At 45.9% G+C, this 21,213-nt stretch overlaps 1 protein-coding gene across 1 annotated transcript; it reads right to left on the bottom strand.

Moving 5' to 3' along the window:
- Positions 1-465: 465 nt before the first annotated feature.
- On the bottom strand, positions 466-20,891 carry LOC144100929 (GTP-binding protein Rhes-like). Its single transcript, XM_077633850.1, has 3 exons — positions 20,037-20,891; positions 3,376-3,674; positions 466-1,098 (listed from the first exon to the last, which is right to left on the bottom strand). Exons 2-3 carry the CDS (start codon positions 3,571-3,573, stop codon positions 592-594), a joined length of 705 nt encoding a protein of 234 aa, XP_077489976.1. The 5' UTR covers positions 3,574-3,674; positions 20,037-20,891; the 3' UTR covers positions 466-591.
- Positions 20,892-21,213: the final 322 nt, after the last annotated feature.

Here is a 21,213-nt window from a genome sequence, read left to right on the forward strand (position 1 = left end):
CGATGCTTTCAATACGTGGCGCGAAGGTTTTTGCACCAAAGAAACAACGCAGTGCGCTCGTAGTTAGTCTAGCCTGGCTAGGCGCCCGTGGAGGCCTCCACACTCATCTTGACTATGCTCACAATCACTTGTTTTTCGGCTGCAATAGACATAGTGTTCTTACAAGAATCACTCAGGTGCAGGTCCATGGCCGCCGCCATATTGGGCACTGGGCTGTGTTCGTAGTACAGCAAGGAGTTGGGGATGAAGTTCCCCCCATGTTCTTCGCACAGCCCCGAAAACTTGTTTTCCCAGGGTCATGAAAACGTCTATATAGAGCAGCTGTTTCCAGTAGACAACCTCGTCCGTCGCGTTTTTGGTGCGGCGTAGCCAGCGCCGCTTAATGTTCAAAACAGCAGCCCGCTGTCTGCGGAAGGTGCAGTTCATGAACGCGGCGTGCACGGCGACACTGTTCGTGACAAATCACTGCTGCTTTTCTTTACTATTGGCTGGGCTATGTGTCAGTGCACACGTTAGATACGCCCCAGTCGTTAGACTGCAGGTGGCTTAACCCAACGAGCGAAGAGGGAGGCAATGGACGCCATGGCGCAGCTACGAGACGGCGCAGCTGTTCCTCTTGAGCAGCGCCTTGTCCTTGATCGTGGGGCTGGTCGGGTACACGGGCAGGGACCGACGCCTCTTGTTCACCACGGACGTGTTCAGGTCGTACGGGATCTTGGCATGTACCATAAGCTCTTTGAAGATGCCAAGGATGTTGATGTTCTCCTTAGCTGAGGACTCGACGAAGCCGTGCTCCCAGTCGATGGAGATGATGGTCTCGGCAACTTCTCGCCTCACGCGACGCATGGCGGTGGGCAAGTCGCACTTGTTTCCGACGACGACCACGGGAGCCCTGACCGACCGCTGCTCGACGATCTGGTCCCGGATGCGGCGTGCCTCTTCGAACGACTCCGGGTCGTCAATGGCGTAGACCAGAATGAAGGCGTCCGCCGTGGAGATGGCCAGCAGACGCATGGCCGGGAACGGGTAGCTGCCGCTCGTGTCCACGATGTCCAGGGTCAGCGAGGCGCCGTTCACCTCGTACTCGCCCGTGTGGAACTGCGGAAGCAAAGAAAAACATTGGACCCAATTAGCTGGTTGGATATTTGATTGATTAGTTATAGTTTACTACTTGGGTAGTAATGACAGCTGTACCGGAGCGTTAATCTCTTGAAGCTGAACGTTGGCTTTGAAGAAAACCTTAAGAGATGGCAGCAGATTTATTCCCACCACATTACGTTCCTTAACTTGCACTGGCATCGCAAAGCACCGAGGCATTTTTACATTTCACCGCCACGAAAATTGGGCAAAAATCGTAGGGTTTTACGCTTCCACCATCAGTTCAACACTCGCGCGCCAAAACCACTGATCCCCCTTACGGGTCACTTAGGTGGGATATATTGCCACAGAAGCCACTACAGCCATCACGCGCCATGCAGAGGGTTTTGCTCAGACTTCGGGCCAAGTGAGCTAAGATCAATATTTCGCATCTCTGAAAGCTCTACCACGTCATGACAGATAAGAACTTAATTGCATCTGGTGATTCAAAAAGTCCGTAATACAAACTAAATTATGAGTTTCAATTTTATCGTCAATATTCAAGACGGTACGCTTTCAACTACACCAAGTTCTGGTCGATCGAAAACAAAATATATTTTCTGATCAACACTCTTCGTTACACCTGGAAACGGTAGAAGTATCAGCTTGAGGATTGAAGTAGGCTGCAAGCGCCGACGAGGTGACTGCCAGCTCTCTGAACAGTCACGACCACAACTGTCTCCAACATTGCAAGCCGACATCGAAGCTCACAAAGAGTTGATGCTGGCGTCACGTCTGAACCAACTGAGTTACGGCCTTAGTGAAAGGTGCAGGTAAGCAGCATAACTGCCGCAGGTTCATCTCCACGCTTCCTCTCGTTTGGCTGATCTTGAGTTTGTTCGTAATGAGTGGCACGGGAAAAGATGAGAGTAATTGCACGTTAAATCCACCCAAGTACAGTCACACTGCTAAGAAAAGCGACGGCGGTTTCACAGTACCTTTGTAGATAAAGGAAAATTGTCCTCGCGCATAGCGGGGCTATAATTGAAATTACTCCCTCATTTTAAATATGTTCCGCCTTGGTACATTCCCCTAAATACATTCAATTTTATCAGACGGTGGCACCATTGTCGGTACTTAAACTGCAGATTGACATATTGCTGTTCCCGAATATTAAAAAAACTAGAACTGAAAAAAACCGTTTTGGTTCTGATCATTTGGCGCCCACTTTTCGTCCCACAAACTTGTCTTTGTAGCGGCCCTTGTGGAGACACGTGCGTCCCAGCGAAGACTGCTGCATCACCCCTCGTTCGCTGCTCCCTCTAACGGGTCTCCATTTACCAGCAGTTTCCTGAGTACTCTGCCCTCAATATAAGTGTGCATGCTATCTAGACGTCTGTGCCCATCGTACTGAAGCGCCCCTTGTATAACCACTATCAAATGACGCTTCTTACGAGTCTCCACTTCAATGGGATCCCACTTGCGCAGTCGACAGACCACAACACCTTCTCCTGGTGCCAGGAATTTCCCCGATTTTCAAAGGTGACCGAATTTGCCCCACGCTCAACGTATAGGACTCCAGAATTTAGGATGGACTCTGAATTTAAGCAAATTCGTAATATACCAGATTTTGGCATGAAAAGTTGAATATAATGGCAGTGCGGTGGCGCGAGCGGTAGTGGCAAGCTGTTCTCGATCGATCGAAGACGTGTCATAGCGAACTCAAATCAAAGAGGGTGCTCTAATGGCATCGCATTTCCCCCTAAGGTTTGCTTAAGTGACACCATTGTTTTGCCGACACCCTATCGCGGCGCGTGCTAGCAAGCGCCTGTATCTGCGTTGTTGAGACTAAACGAGGCTTCAAATAAGCTGTGGCGGCCACTGGGATTATAATTAACTGTTCGCTAAACTGTAACTAAGGAGTCGAGGAGGTCGCTCGGCCATATTAATTCAGTGGCTTTTTTTCTAGTCTCTAACCTGTCGTTCATATGAGGATATGAAGAAAAGCAGTCCTCCGCTTTTGGCCTGCCGATTAAGCCGCGAGTCAGTCGTAAAGCTCAACTATCATGCTACGGGCCTGCGTCTATGCAGCCATATATGCCTGGAAGCAGGGATACGGATAAACAAAAGAGAATACATATACAAACTTTCTTTTTTTTTACCGAAGCGTAAAAATGTCTAGATACGAAATAATTTCGGAAGTTGAGGAAATAGGCAACGCAAAGCATATAAGCCCTCTCTTCAAACTCTCAGGTAGAGCCCCGCGATTTTCAAGAGAGTTAAGAGGCAGGCGTTCACCTCTTCGACGGTGGCGAAGTAGTCGACGGGAAACTCATCGTAGAGGAATTGGTGCACAATGGCCGTCTTGCCCACCCGAGCCGCCCCGAGGACCACCACCCGGTAGTGGTCCTTGGCCGGGTGGCCACCCTGGTGGGCGCCTTCGTCGTGGGGAGGCTGCAGGGTCGACACTGAAGGCACCTGGCTTGTGCCAGGCATGGTGATTTACTGCGCGCCTCTTCCAGGAGACGATGAAGCCTCCTTGTCTAGACGACGGCTACACGCGCCCCCGAGAGGAGACTTGCGATGAAGTCTTGTCGCTACGGAGAAAGATGTAGAAAAGGAAGATCTTAGGTGGTGCTGCGAGATCGGCGGATAGCTTCACCAGGCTTACGTCAACTACGCCATTTTGTTTCACGCGCTGAATTTTATTGTGCCGCTTAATTATTCTGAAAGGCCTCTTTTTTCGGATCTTCGACCGAGAAGATCGTGTAACATAGCTTCCAGGCACACAAGCCTTGTTCCAAGCGGAATTTTCTTTTTTCTTACCCATACTAGAGCTATACATTTAATTTATTTCATCCTTAAAGGCCCGAAGGCATTACATAAAAAGGGGCTTACAAATGGTTTTGTATACATGCACTCATGATGAAAACATAGGCACAATGTACTTAACACTGGAACTGTAAACACTAAAAAAAAGATAAAATAAGGAGGATCAAGCGGTTACAAAAAGGGTAAGAAAAAAAGCACAAAAATACAGGGAAAAAATACAGGAAAAAGTACAGGGCAACTACAGGTTCACGTGTTCTGAAAATGACTAGTGAGTTTCGCGCGAAATGTTTTGCGATCGTTGCACGAAACTATGTCGTTTGACAGGGCATTCCAATGGTTTATTGCGTCAGGAAAAAAAGAAGTGCTCATTGCTAAAGTAAGTCGTTTAGAAACAAAAGCAATCGCTTTATTCATACGACTTTGCTGCTCTGGAGACACAAACACCCAATAGCCCGTCGACATCTTTGGGTGCAAGATGCTTTGCAAACAAACGAATGAGCGCTAGCGAACGTCATAATAAAACACTGTACGGTCACTGCAGAAAAAAGGACTGCCGAACATACTGCTGATATACTACGTCATTCAGTCAACCTTACCTTCCCCACTTCCATCCTGATGACCTTGGTCGTCAGGAATGTCCGAACCGATATGAACAATAAATAGGTTTGAGTAACAATTTTATATAATGTCAACTAATCGCCTTGCCGGCCACAACAGTTTCGATGCAAGTGCTGCATTAGCATTAAGGATATCGGAGAGCAAGGTAAAATTCAGGATTATGCCTTCACACAGCGACCTTCCATTACCCAAAACTCAACGGACGGTGAGAATTTCTGTATCAGCTATCAGGAAAAGTGTGCGGCTTTCAGGCACATACATGCGCGAATGCTTGAAACAGATAGCGCTTTTCAGTTTAACTGCTGTTGTAAGAAAAAACTACGGCAACTGTTAGTGGGGTGAACGAGATTCAAGAATTTGTGCCAGGATGCCAATGGCCGCCCACATAGGCTTAGAAGGCAGGCTCACAGTCGGGTTACGCTCCAACGTAGCTTCGGAGGAAACCTTGCAGAATGCACATGTCCGAATTCCGACGACGTGCTTCCCGAACAAGCACATTACGCCACTTAAAAAAAGATCCATGTAGACCCATCATATTCGGTCAGCTTCTCTCTGCTCAGACGCGACCTGCCATTAGGTGTAACAGCTAGGAGCTGAGGCACCGAAAGATAGCGAATCAAAGTGCGCGCAACATAGCGCCGTTCTGAGAATGTTCCGTAGCACAAGGAGAAAGAAATAGTGAAGAGTATTATGTACACCTGCGTATAGATGCGTGATGAACGCATGTTCCAAATTATTACCATTTTCGCGTTTCCGCCTTACCCCCCCCCCCTCCCTCCTTGCAAATATGCCTGCAGTACACCAGCAAATGCGATAACATCGCCCTCAGTAAGCACCTAAATCCCGCTGGGCTCCACAGAGATGCCAAGGTGACCTGCGCGTTACATTAATCTCTGTTTTATTGTATATACCATCAGGATTACCAGGGCCTAGATAGAAGCAGTAACACAGACAATAAAAACACAGAACTGGCCATGGTACTCAAGACGAAGCGATCATGGTTCCCAGCAGAACTCTAGTGGCACTGTGAGTTATGGCATAGAAAAATCTCGGAAGAGAAGAAAAGAGATTTTCAAAGCTTTCGGTTCCCGGAATGTCAACCGGAACGTCCTTCTAATCAGGCAGTTCCTCTACAAAAGAGGCAAAAAAGGAGCTAAAATATTAGGGCATTTCATAATTCTTTTGGCCTGAATTATCTCGGCTGAATCGATTACGCGTTCCAGGTTCATTTGTTTCATTCACATATATAGATGCTAACGGCTTTGCGGACGGCTCATGCCTGCATTTGCTGCCCTGTTTTAAACTTAAGTCAGTGAGTGCGCCGATGCCGGCAAAGTCGGCCTTACGCTTCGCCTGAAGTGCGACCATGTTCGTGACTTTTATTTTTCCTTTCTTTTTTTGCCTTCCTACCCAGTTCCTTTTCTTTTTCTGAGCTGTCCGTTCTTTCGTCCTTCTTTTCGTTTTCTTTTCGTCGCGTTTCTGCTTGTTATCTGCGTGCCGACAAGAGCAGCTACCGTCCTGTCTGCCCCTTCTGTTGCAATGTTTCCTTGTCTTCTCCTTCGCCGTATAAAACATGCTTCTTCAGGCGCGCATGTGCTGTCCTTGTTCTACCATGTGGTAATCCCAAGATGTGATGAGAAGCAACTGCAGGCAACGACGCCAGGATACGAATGACGCAACGAAGGCATCTGTACTCCTTCGTCCAAGAAGACAGCTAAACAAGCCTGGCAAGCCATGCTGCCCAACCATGCTCAACGTTCAAACAAAGGGTTAATAAAGCATGTAGCAAATGCTGTATTAACATGCTCCTGGTACAAGCTCTTTTCGGGATTACCGGCCTCTTACGCTTTCAAGAGCAACCAACTGTTCCGCGCTTGCGACATTGCAGTCCTGGTTGCAAAAGGCTCAAGTTGCTCACTGAATATTTTTTGCCTTTTTATTCACGCATTCAGAACATCCCTCTTGGTCCTGAGGGTGGACTGCATTCATAATGTTATCAGGAACGCAATAGCGCAAACAAAACAAGCGCTTTAAGAATACCAGAAGTGATATGATGAAAAATAACGTCTGGTAGATTTGTATTCGCAAACCTGCATTCGAAATATTCTTTTTTATGTTCAGAGCACAGAGGAAAGCGTTCTTGACTTTTACTTTATCTCAAGGCAGTCATAAAAGAAAATCTTACGCTTCGCCTCACGCTTCGCCTTTAAGAGTAGGACGCGATAGTGTAGACGGGCCCGGCTCGCATCGCCTGCTCAACATCCACACAGCGACCTAATTCATAATTATCATACTCATGATTACTGATGTATACGCATCAGTAATCAGTCTCTAAGCCAGTTCACTAACTGAAAGACGGCAGTGTATTCACTAGGTCCACCTTTAATGAGCTTGAACCAACCAACCCTCGTGCACTAAGGGTAGTGTGCCCGTCTCAAAATCCCCAGGTCCTCGGCTTTACTCCAACCGAAACTCAAATTAGCCCAATTTTCTTTTAAACTCAATTAGATTTCTTTCATTTCAGCGACTTTCCCCTAAGAATTTGGCGCCAATCCGATCATTGTTTAACCTGTTTCGCTCACGGCCAACGACACTGGCGCCGTCGACGGTAACGCCGGCTGTTCTGCGACATGGCGCCCTTGACGCTATTGCGTTAATATGGTGGCGCTGCACAAAAAGTCTGGCCTGGCTGCGCACAGCCTGTCATACAGAGGCCTGACTTCAGTGGCGTACAGGTGTGTGACGTCATTTGTATACATGAATAAACGTCTGACGTCACTTGCGCACGAAACAGGGACGCCTAGGCACGTAAAAGCGTAACGTCGTCAGAGCATAAAAGCGTGACGTCCTTGCGTATACGAGCTCTCACTGGTTTGCTGAGAAGCGTGCACCGCGTTCGAATTGTTCCCGGCATTGGCGTCAGTAGAAAAAAAAACATCTATTATCCCCTGTGACGTGTTTTTGGAGCGCCTTTGCAAGCGTCGTTTTGACGCTAGCCACGCTGACAAGCCGACACGCCAGCTTTCTAGGAAGAACGAGGGACTGTTTGAAAGAAGGCAGAAACTTTTATTCTCTCTTCTTTTTGATGCGTGACGTGAGGACCATAGCGTTTCGAAATCAAAGCAGGCACAACACAGAGCTTGTCTTGTGTACGTGTTCCTTCCTTTGACGTTTGTTCTTCCCATGCTGTTCTTACAATGAATTCATACCAATCCGCCCACACCGGCACCTTGATTGATGCAGTGCTGTCCGTGACGTTTTTAGAAGAATGGGTCCGGAGAAATCGTTCTTTTTTTCTGCCCAATTTGCATCTTACCTAACTGCGGTTCTTGGCCTTTGATTGCCTTAATAGCTGACCACGGACGCATCTATTGTCCCGTCGGCTGGCACCGGCCAACCACATGGTGCTGTTACGGAAGAAGTCTTTCCATGTACGTGCTTTTTTCTAGCGTGCAATGACACCCCTGGTGCAGCACTTAAAAAAATAATAATTTGTTTCTATGGAGGTTCCTTTGCCTTGAGTCAACTCCTAATATGGCAAATTATTTTCCTCAGACCCAATTCAACTGTTATGTATACTGTGTTGTCTGGCAGAGTTAGGTAACTACGGGAAAGCGGAGTCCCTACAGCGAATTGTAGACACTTAAAGAATAAAGATGAACTTGGAACATAACAACGTGGGTTATTTTCATTGTTCTCCTGATTCCGAATTTCATCCGAGCTACCGCACGTTATGAGGAAGCCGCTTTTCGGCTGCAAAAAAAAGTAAAACAAAACAGTCAAGAAATTAATGAATACTTCACGGCAGCTGGAAACACAAAAAATCTAGGTTAACATCGAAAGACACGTTCAAGTACATTTATGAGTCTTTCCTGAATGTGATGAAGGCGTTACGACGTGAACAAGAGTTTGGCTGGCGCTAGCTGGATTTACAGACATCAATACTACACTGCTTTTATGGGACTTCCGCTTGACAGGACGCAGTATGTTCATCCGAGATGCTTCAGAAAACTCGCGGGAAACTGAGCCCAGAGAAGAATATTTCATCTCAAAGAAACAACCCCTCCAAGCGCCCTCGCCAAGCTTCAGACCTCTTGGTTGTCGTCTTCTTTCTCCACCGAGCCTGAGAGCAGCTGCTACGCTACAGGAGTAATTATAAATGAGTTTCACACCAGTGAATATTCAGCCGCTAGAAAGTTATCAAATGCTACGCCATCCTTTAGCAAGAAGCTAACGAAGGTAGAAAAGAAGTGAAGTTTTTCTACCGATTGCTAAACCGTGCTGTTGATCGCGTCCGCGAGGGCACGCTAATGTTAGGCCATTTAGCAATATTACGCGCTTTTTATTTGCAGGGAAATTGTTAGCAAACTAACCTACCATATATCCTCGCCACCATCTAAGAGGAAGAAAGAACACAATGTTGTACATGATTAAAACAACATATTAGTATTTACTTGAAGTTCAGTCGCTTCCTTAGTGATCTGTAACCGTTGAGCTTCTAAAACGTGGGGCAGTGGCTGCCCAACAACATAGCAAAATAACGCTACCCAATGAAAGCTATTTGTTGTCAACTCTGCAGTCAATCTGAAGCGAGCAGATGCCGGCTTTAACGCAGCATTCTAGGACGTTGGTTGCTAATATGTGCATGTGAGCAATTCATACAAGGTAAGTATTTACTCCTATCAAAATTTCTGTATTATTAAAGCAAATAGCATATTCCTTCTCATACTGACTAATCAGAAATATTTAACCAAAACAATATTTATATTTATGTTGCCCTGAAAAAAAAAACGCGGAACGAAATAAAACGGAATTCTGGCTGACTTTTACTGGCCACTTTTTTATTCCTCCAATTTATTTTTTTTCTTACAGAAGCCTCGCTTGCATAGTAGCTACGTTTTTGAGAAATTATCAGGCCGGACTTCGATGAATTAGTCTGCGTAATCATATATATTAATACCTTCCTACCTTCGCTCCTTGCTACCCTCCATTCTTTGTTCCATTCTTTCTTCCTTGCTCTGTTTCTCCGTACATTCATTTCATTCTTTCATACTGCCTTTATTTTTGCTTTTCTTGGTATCCCTGCATTTCATCAATTTTTCTTTTCCTGCGAAAGTAACGTTTTTGTTTTACTTTCCGCCCTCCACCTCCCTGAGTTATTTACGCCAGTGCCCCAACCATAGCAGAAAAGGTCAGCAGAGTTTCTGCCAGCCTTGACCCCACCAAGCCGCTCTGAGGACATGGCCCGGTGTCGCACTTACTGGCAAGGCCGTTATTAATTTAGAGGCAGCTGGATGCAGCGACCCTCTCCGCCTCCCTCCTCGAGCCCTTGCTCCTATTAATATGAGCCAGAAAGGCAGCCCACTTGGTGGACCTAGCCCGGCCTGCGAGTAATAAACCCTGTAGCGATCTTAACTTCATGTGGGTGCCTTCGTCTAATCTCTTTATATATTTTCCCTGCCTTGTGCTTATAGAGCATTATACAGTGTGACAGCACGCACTGGGCGATGAAACCAAGCAGCAGGTGCCATGCACTCTATTGCTATGTTTTCGTCTGTGGTGCAGACGAGGTCTTCTACCGTTGACCTCAAGCCACAATCAGTTTGTTTTCGTCTGCATCACGGAGGAGGGGCTTCGTACGTTAACTTATCTTGAACGACAAATTAAGACGCACGCGGTTTCGTTTCTCATCGGGTATCGGTGAGAACTTAGTAAATGGCACCGCTGGGGAACCTTGTCGTGGTGGTCATGGATTCTGCGCCGACTCTTCACGCGGCATTCGTTAAGTGCTGAATGTACCGGTCATCTTTGATGCATGCCGTACCTTACGAAATGGGGCGGCCAGTGGCTTTCATGGGAGGCGACAATGGCCGCTGACACCGTCAGGATAGGCTTTTCAAGAACAAGATAGAAAAGCCAGCCACTTATATCTGTTTTTTCTCAGCGCTACCTCAATGAAACAATTTCCGCAGGATAAGATCTGTGGCTGTCACCCTCACCGCAGCTGCGTATATGTGCTGATGTGGGCTTTCAGTTTCGTTCGCTTTTTTCTTTGTCTTTATTTATGCTTTAAATCTTAAATATGTCTTTGCTCTATGCTGCTATGTTCACCTGACCTTTAATTAAGGACCGGCACTGTGCATTCTTTTCCTGTAAGCTCTGAGGAGAATTACCCCCTGCTCGCAACCCAAGCGTTCGGCTGCAGTGCCTAATGTCGTACGACAGAATGCCTGCCGCGGCGGATGGATTTCGGCAGAGGCTAAATACGCAGTATCGTGTCCTGTACAATGCCAATGAACGGGAAGGCTCTTTAAGGTTCAAAGTTTAGCCGGAGCCCTCCATTACGGCGTCCTTCATAGCACATGTCTTGACACTCTTTAACGCTAGTTTCGGAGGGCTATTTAAAACAATAAAAACTGGAATTCTCTTAGCAATTACAGGTGGCAGTGAAATAAAGTAATGGGCCGCCCAACTCTACTCCTTCATGAAATAAAATAATGGGCCGTCCAACACTACTCCTTCATCTGGACATTTTTTCTAACTCTTCTGATCATTTATATTTAATCTAACAACATAAAGTTAGCCAAGTAAAAAATTCTCAGCTTCGTCACGTGAGAATTATAAACTAAAGTTAGCACTTGGCGTTACCAAAGACCGCCAAAAACCGGTAAGTCAAAGCCGCGACAGCGTAGGAAACGCCTTAGTGAGCCGGCTTTTAGCCTTTTGTTCTTGGACTCAGCCACACAGCTGCAAACAAAATATTGTTTCAGCGAAAGAATTTGAACTCTACGCAGCGAATCAGCAAATGTCCCACAACATCGAATGGCTGTTATGTCCAGACGACACAAATGAAACACATATCGACTTGCGCTCATCGCTGATTCCCTAACGGACAAGCATGTAATCGCAACCCCGGCGCCACAGTAAAAATTCGTACCGATGACGACCCACTCCCGGAACTTAGCCGCTGCGATTGAAAAAGCTTTCTCGCCTTTCACAATACTTTGTCAGGAGGAATATCAGAACGGCTCAAAGGAAACAGCAGGGAAGCCTCATCGATACCACGGTGGTCAAACGGTGCATCGACTAAACGTATCATAAACAATTAGTGACAGCTAGTCTCGTCGACTGTGATAACTCAGGGAACACTGGTTTAATTTTTCTGAACAGCTTCTGTTGTGAGTGTATCGATCAAGCGCAGCACACACACGCACATATCCATCCGTAAGTTTGTCTGTATCTTTGTCCAACTTTCAGTCTGTTTTCTGTGAAAATACACTTTATGTGTTCATGCCCAGGAACGCACGCACGCAAGCGCACGCACACGCACACACACACACACACACACACACACACACACACACACACACACGCGCGCGCGCGCGCGCGCGCGCGCGGCAAACTTCGTTCTCGGTCGTCCTCAGAGGACTGCCGTGTTCATGAGAACATCTCCCTCAGATTCCGCAATCTATCCATATACCACAAACTGTGAATGCAGAGTCAGGCCCTCACCTACTTACAGCAGCTGAGCGAACCTTGAGAGCCAAGGCAGCGAAGGTGCTCGGCCGTAAACCAACACTGCGTATCTCTTAGAGAGGAGAGAGGCGGTGCGAACGAGCGGCTGGAGTAAGATTCATTTCGCTTTCCAGAGCAAATGAGTCAGGACGAAGACCGAACCTCTACCCACTTTGGGGAGTGGCTGGGGAGAGGGAACGGGTAATTAACTGGCGCCGTCTTCAGGAAGTGATAGGAAAGTGGAAAAGGTTTAAAAGGAGACCAGGAAGGATGGTGGAGAGTGTGCTACGAGCAAAGCGAGACGCCGTGAGCGTAAAAAGGAAACTTGTACTCTTAAACGAAGCCCTTAGTTATGCTGAAGAAGCGACCACTTCTCCTAATTAAAGGCGGGCAGTTAAGCGAGCACAAGGGCAGTAATTATTAGAGATACCGCGCTCCAACTTGAGTTGCATCTTATCTCAAGATAGCAGGGGAGTCAATAAGAAACTTGGCTTTTATTCTTCTTTTGAGGAAAAAGCTCAAAGTGACCGCAGGCCTAACTACCCAGAGTGGCCGTCGTTTAGGCGGTAAAATAGCGCCTGCAGTTCTTCGTTCACCTGTAAATTCAAAGCAGCGGCCCTAGAAAGAAGACTCATCAATGAGGCTCCAAGCACAGTTGCTTATCGCTTAAACGAAGAAGTTTATAAAAACAATTTTTCGGGACAACAATAATATCGAGTTTCTGTATTTGTTTAACACTGACATCCATATTCAGGGCTGAGTCTGGGTTCCTTTTTAGTCTTAATTATACGAGCTTCGACTGCTTCCTAGAACAATTCAGCATGGTAGCTCCCAAAAATATGCGTTACAGGAACAAGTTTTCATCCCTATTAGAAATTTTGCCACGGGCTGCTTTGAAGAACGCTGGCATCCAATACGCATCTTTCGCTGAATAACTGATAATAAAGGGGACATCATGTTTTGGCGCCCTGCGAGTTTCATACCGGAAGGCGACGCAGGGAGCTAGCAGGAACCTCATGATACCAGGAATATGGATGACAGGCAAAAAAAAAAAAACACGTGAACCATGAAATGAACAAACGTAAGCAGACTCATTAAAAATCGTATTTTTGGGCGAAAACATGTGTCTGACACGTGCTGCCTTTTGTTTTTCTGTCTTCTAAGCCTTCCACATTTAGGTCTCATGTTACATCTTTTCCTCCTAAAGGCAAACATAAGGTCCGAAACCTGAGCAATATTGCTTTTTTCCCTTGATCAACGCGCCGCATCGCACTCCCAGGTTATGGCGAGGAAGCTGAAGGAGCCATTACGCGTGACTTCACTGCAGATATTTACCTTCCAGAAGCGGGTCTCCCACAAGCTTGCTGTCGCTGAACACTCGGCTGGACTTTCTCAGATTATTTCCTTTATGTTCCGTTTATGCTACGGAGATCTCGTACATTTGCTGATTCCTTGTAGCGATAACATTCTGACTGGCATATTCGTCTAACGCTCACGGTGCCAGAAGTAACAACCTGGAAGTCCTCTATCAAGGAGATCCTGAACAATACGCTGCTGTGCTCGAGACTCAGTGCCATTCTGCTAAATTCTTTTCTTTTTCTGAGTTGATCTTTTTCCTCTATAAGACGATGTTATTTTTCTTGAGGGAGTGTTTTATCTTGTTGTCGCGGTCGCTAAAGAAACAGCTCTCATAACTGCCTCAATATTCGTCAGTCTTGGGAAGTAAGTTATATGCCTGTGAAGAGACGAACATGAGCACCATAAAAAAAATTGCTGAAAAAAAGCCAACAAAACCCGATTTCGTTATTTCATTTTTTTCGTCCTTCTTGTTTCTTTCTTTGCTCATAATTCCCCAATGTCGACTGCACACTGCCAACACTTAACTGCCTTAATTAATTCGAGCCCCATGGGCTTTGTACGCTGCGCTCCCATCAAGAAAAAATTAATGACCGGGATATAACAAACATGAAAACCGGTGAGTGATGGAGGAGCTGTTATTGAATGAGGGGAGGGAAGAATGATAAATGAACACACAACAAATAGGAAAGCTGGAAAGATACACGCATTGCGTGCTTTACAAATGCCTCCTACGAAGCTAGAATACCAAAGGGGGCCAGTATAAATAAAACCGGTATCGCCGGCGCAAAGGCATGGGGCAAACCATAACTTGACGAACAACTGTCTGCATTCGGGAATGCCTGGGACTTGGGCCAAAAAGTAAAGAAGGAGGCATAAAATTGCGTAAAAAGGCATATCAAAAGGAATGGGGAAAACACAAGAAGCTGAAAGAGAAAGGGATGGGAAGCAGGAAACGAATCTGCCAACCGGGGTTGATGCCAGGTCTCTGCAAACGCGATCAAGGACCCAGAAAGCACTCAGATGGTAGGAAGCACAGGAAACAGGGAGAGTTAGGACAGAATGTGCGGGAAAGGAAGGGAGGGCTACCGATTTTCTAGCACGCGCCTGTGTGTGACGACATCGCCTGAGTGGCAGCGGTGATGGAGGATCTCTGTGGGCATGTAATGACAAATCTGGAGGTGCTTTCTCGTCGAAGATGACTCCCTCCTCTCCCAGCCTCTAAGACACTTTCCATCGAGGCCAGCGGGCGCGGATCAACGCTCTCGCAGGAGCGACAGGGAGCGTGGGGAGAGAGTGAGGAGCGAGGGAACAAACCTCTCTTTCTTTCGATGTCCTGACCGCCACCGCAGCAAAACAGCGGTAGAGGGACATCAGGTTCCTCCAGCCTGGCCTTTAACTTTGCCTTTTCTGGCACTACCACTGCACAAGCTTGTAGTCCATGTAGGCGAGCACTGTAGAATGCAGGTACCAAACACTTTTCTTTGTGGGTTTACCGACAGGCTATTGTTCGTAGTCGAAGCCTCTGGTGCCTAATGCACTCCGGGTCACGTTTATTTTCCTGGTGAGCACTTCATTTTACGTCATCATCATTACTATTTAAATAAAAGGTGTATAGAGCGCATGCAGTACTGCGTGCTTCAGATCCATATTTCACTAATCCAAGCGCAGCTGCCAGCGCTTTAAGTGCTATTAGCAAGCAGACCTAATGCATGTGACATCTCCTAAGGCACGGGGTGCAATACACAAGGCAGCAGGTTAGGGACGTCGACTTCGATCGAAAGGAATGAAAAACTGATGGCCATACATAAAAAACCTTACTCAGCGTTACATCGGGGACAAAGAATTAAAAGAGTAGCCAAGATATGATGAAAACGGCAAGAAAACGTTACACAACTTTCTCCGACAATATCGATCTATCTTTCTTGCCTGCTCGTTTCGTTCTCTCTTTGAACGCTATCGAACGGAACATTGCCGTTGCCAAAGGATTTTCTCGCGAATGGAGGATCGCCGGTGTTTCCGGGAAAAGAGGCAATTCGCTCATCGGCCCTGGGGAGCCGAGGTGATGTATGCTTGTGAACAAAATACGCAGAGACTGGAGATCACAAGGAGGAAGTGAAATGAGCAATACAGCAGAGAAATAAAAGAAAGTGAACACGTAAACAGGAGCCTGAAAATGTGGCAAACTGAATTTCACTGAGTTTGATCGCGCAAGATCGACCAAATTTGACGCTTATCTTCCCCGTCTGAAGCGCTATTGAAGCGCTCTGCTTTAAGATAGCGGAAAGGAAAGAAAATTGGGTAACGCAGCTTCCGAAACTTTTGCTGCAGCGAGACGAATTCATGTTTTCGCAACTATTTCTTCAGACGTGGTTTATGCAATCAGAACGTTCACAAAAGGTGATGGGCGACTGGGGAACTGCTTGAGAATAGGGATGTCCCAATAACGGTTCTTCTTAAACACAATTGTGAAAGAGCGGAGCTAAAGCATGAAAAACGTTATCCTTTTGGCATGCCCGAAAACGCGGAGGTTTCTTTAAGGGGCAGCCGGGGCTTTCTTGCGGCCTCCCGTAAGATTTCCAAAGAGATGTTACCCGTGTCCGGTACTTGCATGTACCGGATGTGCGAATAACTATTCAGAAAGCCGGCTCAGTGATAAACGTCGAGAACTCTGGATCTCGGGCACAACTTTTCGTCGTGACTTACCAACTGCACATTCACAGACGGTAAATACATTGTAAGAGATGATATGCATTAACCCAACCAAATATTTAGGAGGAAGGCAAGAAGCAAGTATGTGAGAGAGAGGTGAACCGTATAAAAAGTAATAATTACTTTTTTACAGCTTAGTAGAGATGATACGAATTCGAAGTGTGCCGTATACCTTTTATAAGGATGCGAGATTCGAATGAGCCTTACCGGGCTCCTCATGATGCATGTGCTAGTTACGGACAAAGGCCTTCAGTTCAAATAAACCATAAGTTGAAAGTTAGTGACTTCGCACTCATAATTAGTTAGCAGCTAACAGTTCGTTGCTCAGCTAGTCAGTTAATTCTAGTCACCTGGAGTTTTTGTCATTTTTTTGTAAATAGACAACACTGTTGCTCATATGGCATCCTGGTGCATTTTTTGTGCCTAATCCATGTTTTCTTTTTGTTTCGTACAAATGTGTTCTTTTTGCAGCTTTCGCTTTTTAAATTCATCACTGTTTGATTTGTGCAGTAGATTTTTCTGCGTGTTTTTTCTTCGCAAACCTAGTTCCCTCGTCTCAATGTGCCCTTGCGACAACTAAGCTGCCAAATTTCAGTTATTCTGCGTCAATCCTGCAATTTTTATTGTATTTCGATATTGTTTGCCTATTTTCAATCTATGCGTATCCTGAAGTTTTGTTACCTATCATGTTGGCCACGGCAACCTGTTCAAAGTGTTGTTCTCTGAGAGTCATTTGAAGATTGTTTCCGGGAGAAATAGGTCCAAGTTGGGCTTTGTAACTAAGAGCTTTCCCGCACGGAATATTCAAGGCAGTCAATAAGCAGGAAGAAAAGAATCCTATTTAGAAAGCTCGAAGCCCAAAGGAGTGAAAGGACTTGCAAGATGGCGGTCGAAAAATACGCTGCAGTCTGAGTGTCAGTGTAGGCAAATGGAAGAAAATAGTAGTGACTAACAAGTGAAGTGATTGAGTGACAAAGTTAGAAAATAACTTTTTTGAGCGGTAGAAAGCTGATGTGCTTGAAATCAATCCGGCGTTTTTGGCAACGAAGTCCTTGGCAGCACTAAGTGTTTCAATTTGGAATTTAAAATCACACGATCAACTATACTAATAATTGCTCGAGCATGGTGTGATGTTCAGGCAGTGTCTCCTCAGTGAGCTAATTGGTAATAAAGTATCAAAAACAACAATACTCCCTGCAAGATTTACATGTGGTCTTCCAAGGAGACACAACTGTTGCGTGTCGGTACTCAAGAAATGATTAAAGCAGTAACTGCCCTTACATTCAAGTCGGCCTGACTTTGATAGTTGCATGCCAGACAGTGCATTACTAAAGTGAATGTGCATGCCAATGCACGGTAGAGCAAGCCAGCAAGTTAGCCGGCCGCTTAACTCTTTTTCGACCGTTTTTATGCATAGTAATGAGCAGTCTCGCCAGTACGCCAAAATCAAGGCAGGGGTTTAAAAAGTTTGGCATACCCTAAACGCCTCATGCTTAAGACATTGTTTGTTCATTTTTTCCCGTGTAGCGAAATTAAATTTCAAAGAACTCCACAGCAGAAAATATGCCGGCGCTAATGTTAAGGCATTTTAAGTTTTGCTTTTCCTCTGAAAACATGCAGAAAGGCCGTTACGCACTTCTGCCCGCTTAAAATGAGAGCAAGTGTGTAAGTGCTTTGACCCGCTTTCCATTCTATGCAGCAATCAAAACAGCTAATGAGTTTTGAATTTGTTATGTTTACTGCTTATTATCTTTCCTCTATAAGTAAAAGCCGTAAAATCCAATTCATAAACACCGTTAACGACGTTATTATTGTTTACCGCTTCTACCCGAATACCGCTGTTAAAATTGGTGAGAGCCATTTGGGTCCGCCACTTGTTAGCCTACGTCTCTGATGTGGACAAAACGCATGACGTACTAATTTGGCAACGTTTCTTTTATCAGATTACATAATTTCAACTGGTACTGTGGTATTTGCATTGATTAATGCGTTGCGATTAGAAGGGTCCGTGCAAGGAAAATAGCGACCGCTGTGACTCTTGGCCACCTCGAATATAACGAACTTTTATACGACGACCTCTAATATGACAGCGTTCGTGGGTTATCTTGGATATAACAAGCTTTTGTGTGTTAACCTAGGATTTAACGGATTTTCGTGTATTGACTCAGGATATAAGGAACTTGATGGGATGACCTCAGATATAACAAATCTTAGATAGCACCTCAGATATAACGAGATTTAGTGTGTCAATCTAAAGCTGTGAGTTCAAAACAATTTGAAATCACAGTTAACGTTTTTCAATTGGAAAACTTTAAAACTTCCAACGTCATATCGGCACTATGGCCTCGAAGAGGGGCCACTAAGAATATAATATAAACCGAAACCTCGGCTTTCGATTAGCGCTGAGTTGTTCACGCTATAGTGAGCTTAACATCAATAATCAAGGGTAGAACATCTGTCCTCCTAAGACTACAGCGCATCAGCGCCCCGGCGCCATCCTCGAAGACATCTGAGCGCGGAGTTCCGTTCTAATCAGCGGACGCAGCTTTTTGACTGCTTGAAAAACTCTGCGTCAGAAAACTGCATTGCCCAAAAATAGCAGGGCGGCTAACACGTAAAAACCAGAATTTTTGTCAGCATTGTACGCTACCCGTAGCGAAACTCGCACAAAGGTGCTTAAAACCTCAGAACGAAGCTTGTTTGTGTTTTTCCTCTAATTTCCAGTTGACAAGCTCCTCGCACAAAGGCACATAGTACAACGTACTTTCATTATATTTGTAAATAAAGCAGAGTTTAAGGCCCTGCCACCAGTCTTCTATTTCTAATGCACAATGAATATTGCACGACACTGAAACATAACGTTTTGAAAGCAATTAAAACAACAAAGTGGAGATGAATATCAAACCCAATGCCATTAGATTTTAGCTCACAGGCGTGTCCATGTACTGTTTGAGTATCAACCGGACAGTACAGGGTTAATTGGAGAGACAAAGGATAGGCATTTGCCCTGCAGTGGGCGTAGTCAGGCTGATGATGATGATGATGATTATGATGGTCAACCGGTAGCTTATTTTTTGTTCTTAGAAAAGAAACAACGGAGGGTCATAAATTTCATACTTTTCTTTTATTTTACCCCGTCCTCGGTGAGCCTGAGTACTCAGAAATACTTGCAAAATCTTTGCAACTGGTCGCATCTTGAATACCTGAAGTATCTACGACCAGTAGGTACCGAATGAATAATAGCAGATATATGTCGATGGTAGCATGTTTCGAGGGCCGTTTCCACAAGGCAAATTAAATCTAGATTGAACGCGGAAACATTAATCATGTATGGATACCTAATTAGGATGGTGCTTTAAGTGTTGTTCACTATTTCAAGAAAATATCACTGTTTCAACACAAAGCTCCAAAGGGAATACTAACGCTAATCTAGCATTCATTTGGAGCTGAGTTGCTGAAAAGTTGCTTTCTGAAAGTTTAGCGCGTAAAATTTTTTTCGCTGCTAGACGAGAAAGAAAGAGAACTCAAATGAATAAGCAACGCGCAGCAACCCTCTAGCCCGCAAGGCTTATGAACGCGCTGCAAAAATCAACACTTGCGGATTCAATTAGAAAAACGGCGATCGAAACCAGGCTTGCACACAATATATTGCCACTCCAACGCATGTATGATCTTTGAACACCGCTAAGCGCCCGAGACAGAGGCGAACTGAGCTTTCACAAAGCAACTGGTGCAGCTTTCAACGTGAGGCTCAATAATAGTGAGCTTTCCTCACAACGAGAACAAAAAAAAATGAAGCCGTCCTTCTGAGAAGAAACACAGAGTTTTCCAATTAATACTAGCACCGCTTGCATCTTCCCCTCTGGCGATGCATGCTTAAAAACAGGTGACGAAAAATATCAAGAGCAAGATGTAATCGGACTCACCACTGTTTGACTGAGCTGCCCTCAACTTGACATCAGTGACGACGCAGATAATTGCAAGCAATGCCCCGTTCGTTCCAGTTTGTAAGATGACGAACACACGAACCAACTGTCCTTCCGCCGCAGCAGATGACTCCTAGAAGTTAGCAGACGCCACCAGTTCCTTATCCTTCTGCGCACATTTTCGATGCAGCAGCAGCAGAAGACGACATAACGTTGCGCCAACGACGTCAACAACGAGAGCTGATCAAGGAGCGCTCAGAAGCAGAGGAGCACAGTACGGGAGCAGCGTCCACGAGCGCTGAGCGTTGGAGACAGAATCGACAAGCTTCGAGTCGGCGCTTTTCTATGCGACGCCATGCGGCCCTGGGACTGCCCCTGGAGAGAGGGTGGTAGGAGCAGCGAGGAGGGAAAAGCGAGCGCTGCAGGCGTATAGATGGAGAGATAAGTGCAGTGATCACAGGCAAGGGGATGAGGAAAGAGCGAGAGACTGGCTCACTGGCTCGAGGATGAAAGTAAGGAGAGACGGAGGGATAGAAGAAGCAGGAAGAGTGTGAGGAGAGCTGGTGGCGAGCAGGAGAGACAGTGGCCAGCGCCTCCCGGCGGGAATCGAGTGAATCTGGCTGCTGCCTCTGCCGCCGATGTAGTTGCACTTCCCGCAGCCTTTACCCTTCGCGCCGCAGCCGGCCTTCAGACCGATAGCAAGCCTCTGATGCTGCTATCCTTGCCAGAATTTCGCACGATACGTCACGTGGTCTTTTTGTGAGCCCTCCGAGAGCATTGCACACGTGGATCGGTCGCTTACTTTGTTTCGGCCAGGCTTCGCTACCTGTGTAGAACTTTCGGTTTTAGGCGAAAGTGCAGCGGAATATTTATTTATTTATTTATTTATTTATTTATTTATTTATTTATTTATTTATTTCCACACCCGTGGGCCCTTACGGGCATTCAACGCTAGCCACAAAACAGGCCCGCCAGGCTCTGGCGTTCATCTCAGGAAGACAGTGGGAACGTCCGTAGGGCGGGGGGGTTGGTGTTCTACGAAAGCAGAGCATCCAACGGGTGAAAACTAAATGATGTATCGGACTCTTGCCAGACTTCAATCGTCGCGCAAAGACTTCATATTTTCTGGATGGTGCTCAGCCCCCACCCTGTCTTAGCTCGGCTATCTTGTCTCAAT

This window comes from Amblyomma americanum, chromosome 8 (assembly GCF_052857255.1).
Source record: "Amblyomma americanum isolate KBUSLIRL-KWMA chromosome 8, ASM5285725v1, whole genome shotgun sequence".
NCBI lineage: Eukaryota > Metazoa > Arthropoda > Arachnida > Ixodida > Ixodidae > Amblyomma > Amblyomma americanum.

Coding starts and splice junctions, on each gene's coding strand:
- LOC144100929 (XM_077633850.1), bottom strand. CDS start 3,573: ATGCCTGGCACAAGCCAGGTGCCTTCAGTGTCGACCCTGCAGCCTCCC. Junction 1,099..3,375: donor ACTTCGCCACCGTCGAAGAG/GTGAACGCCTGC, acceptor TTGCTTCCGCAG/TTCCACACGGGCGAGTACGA.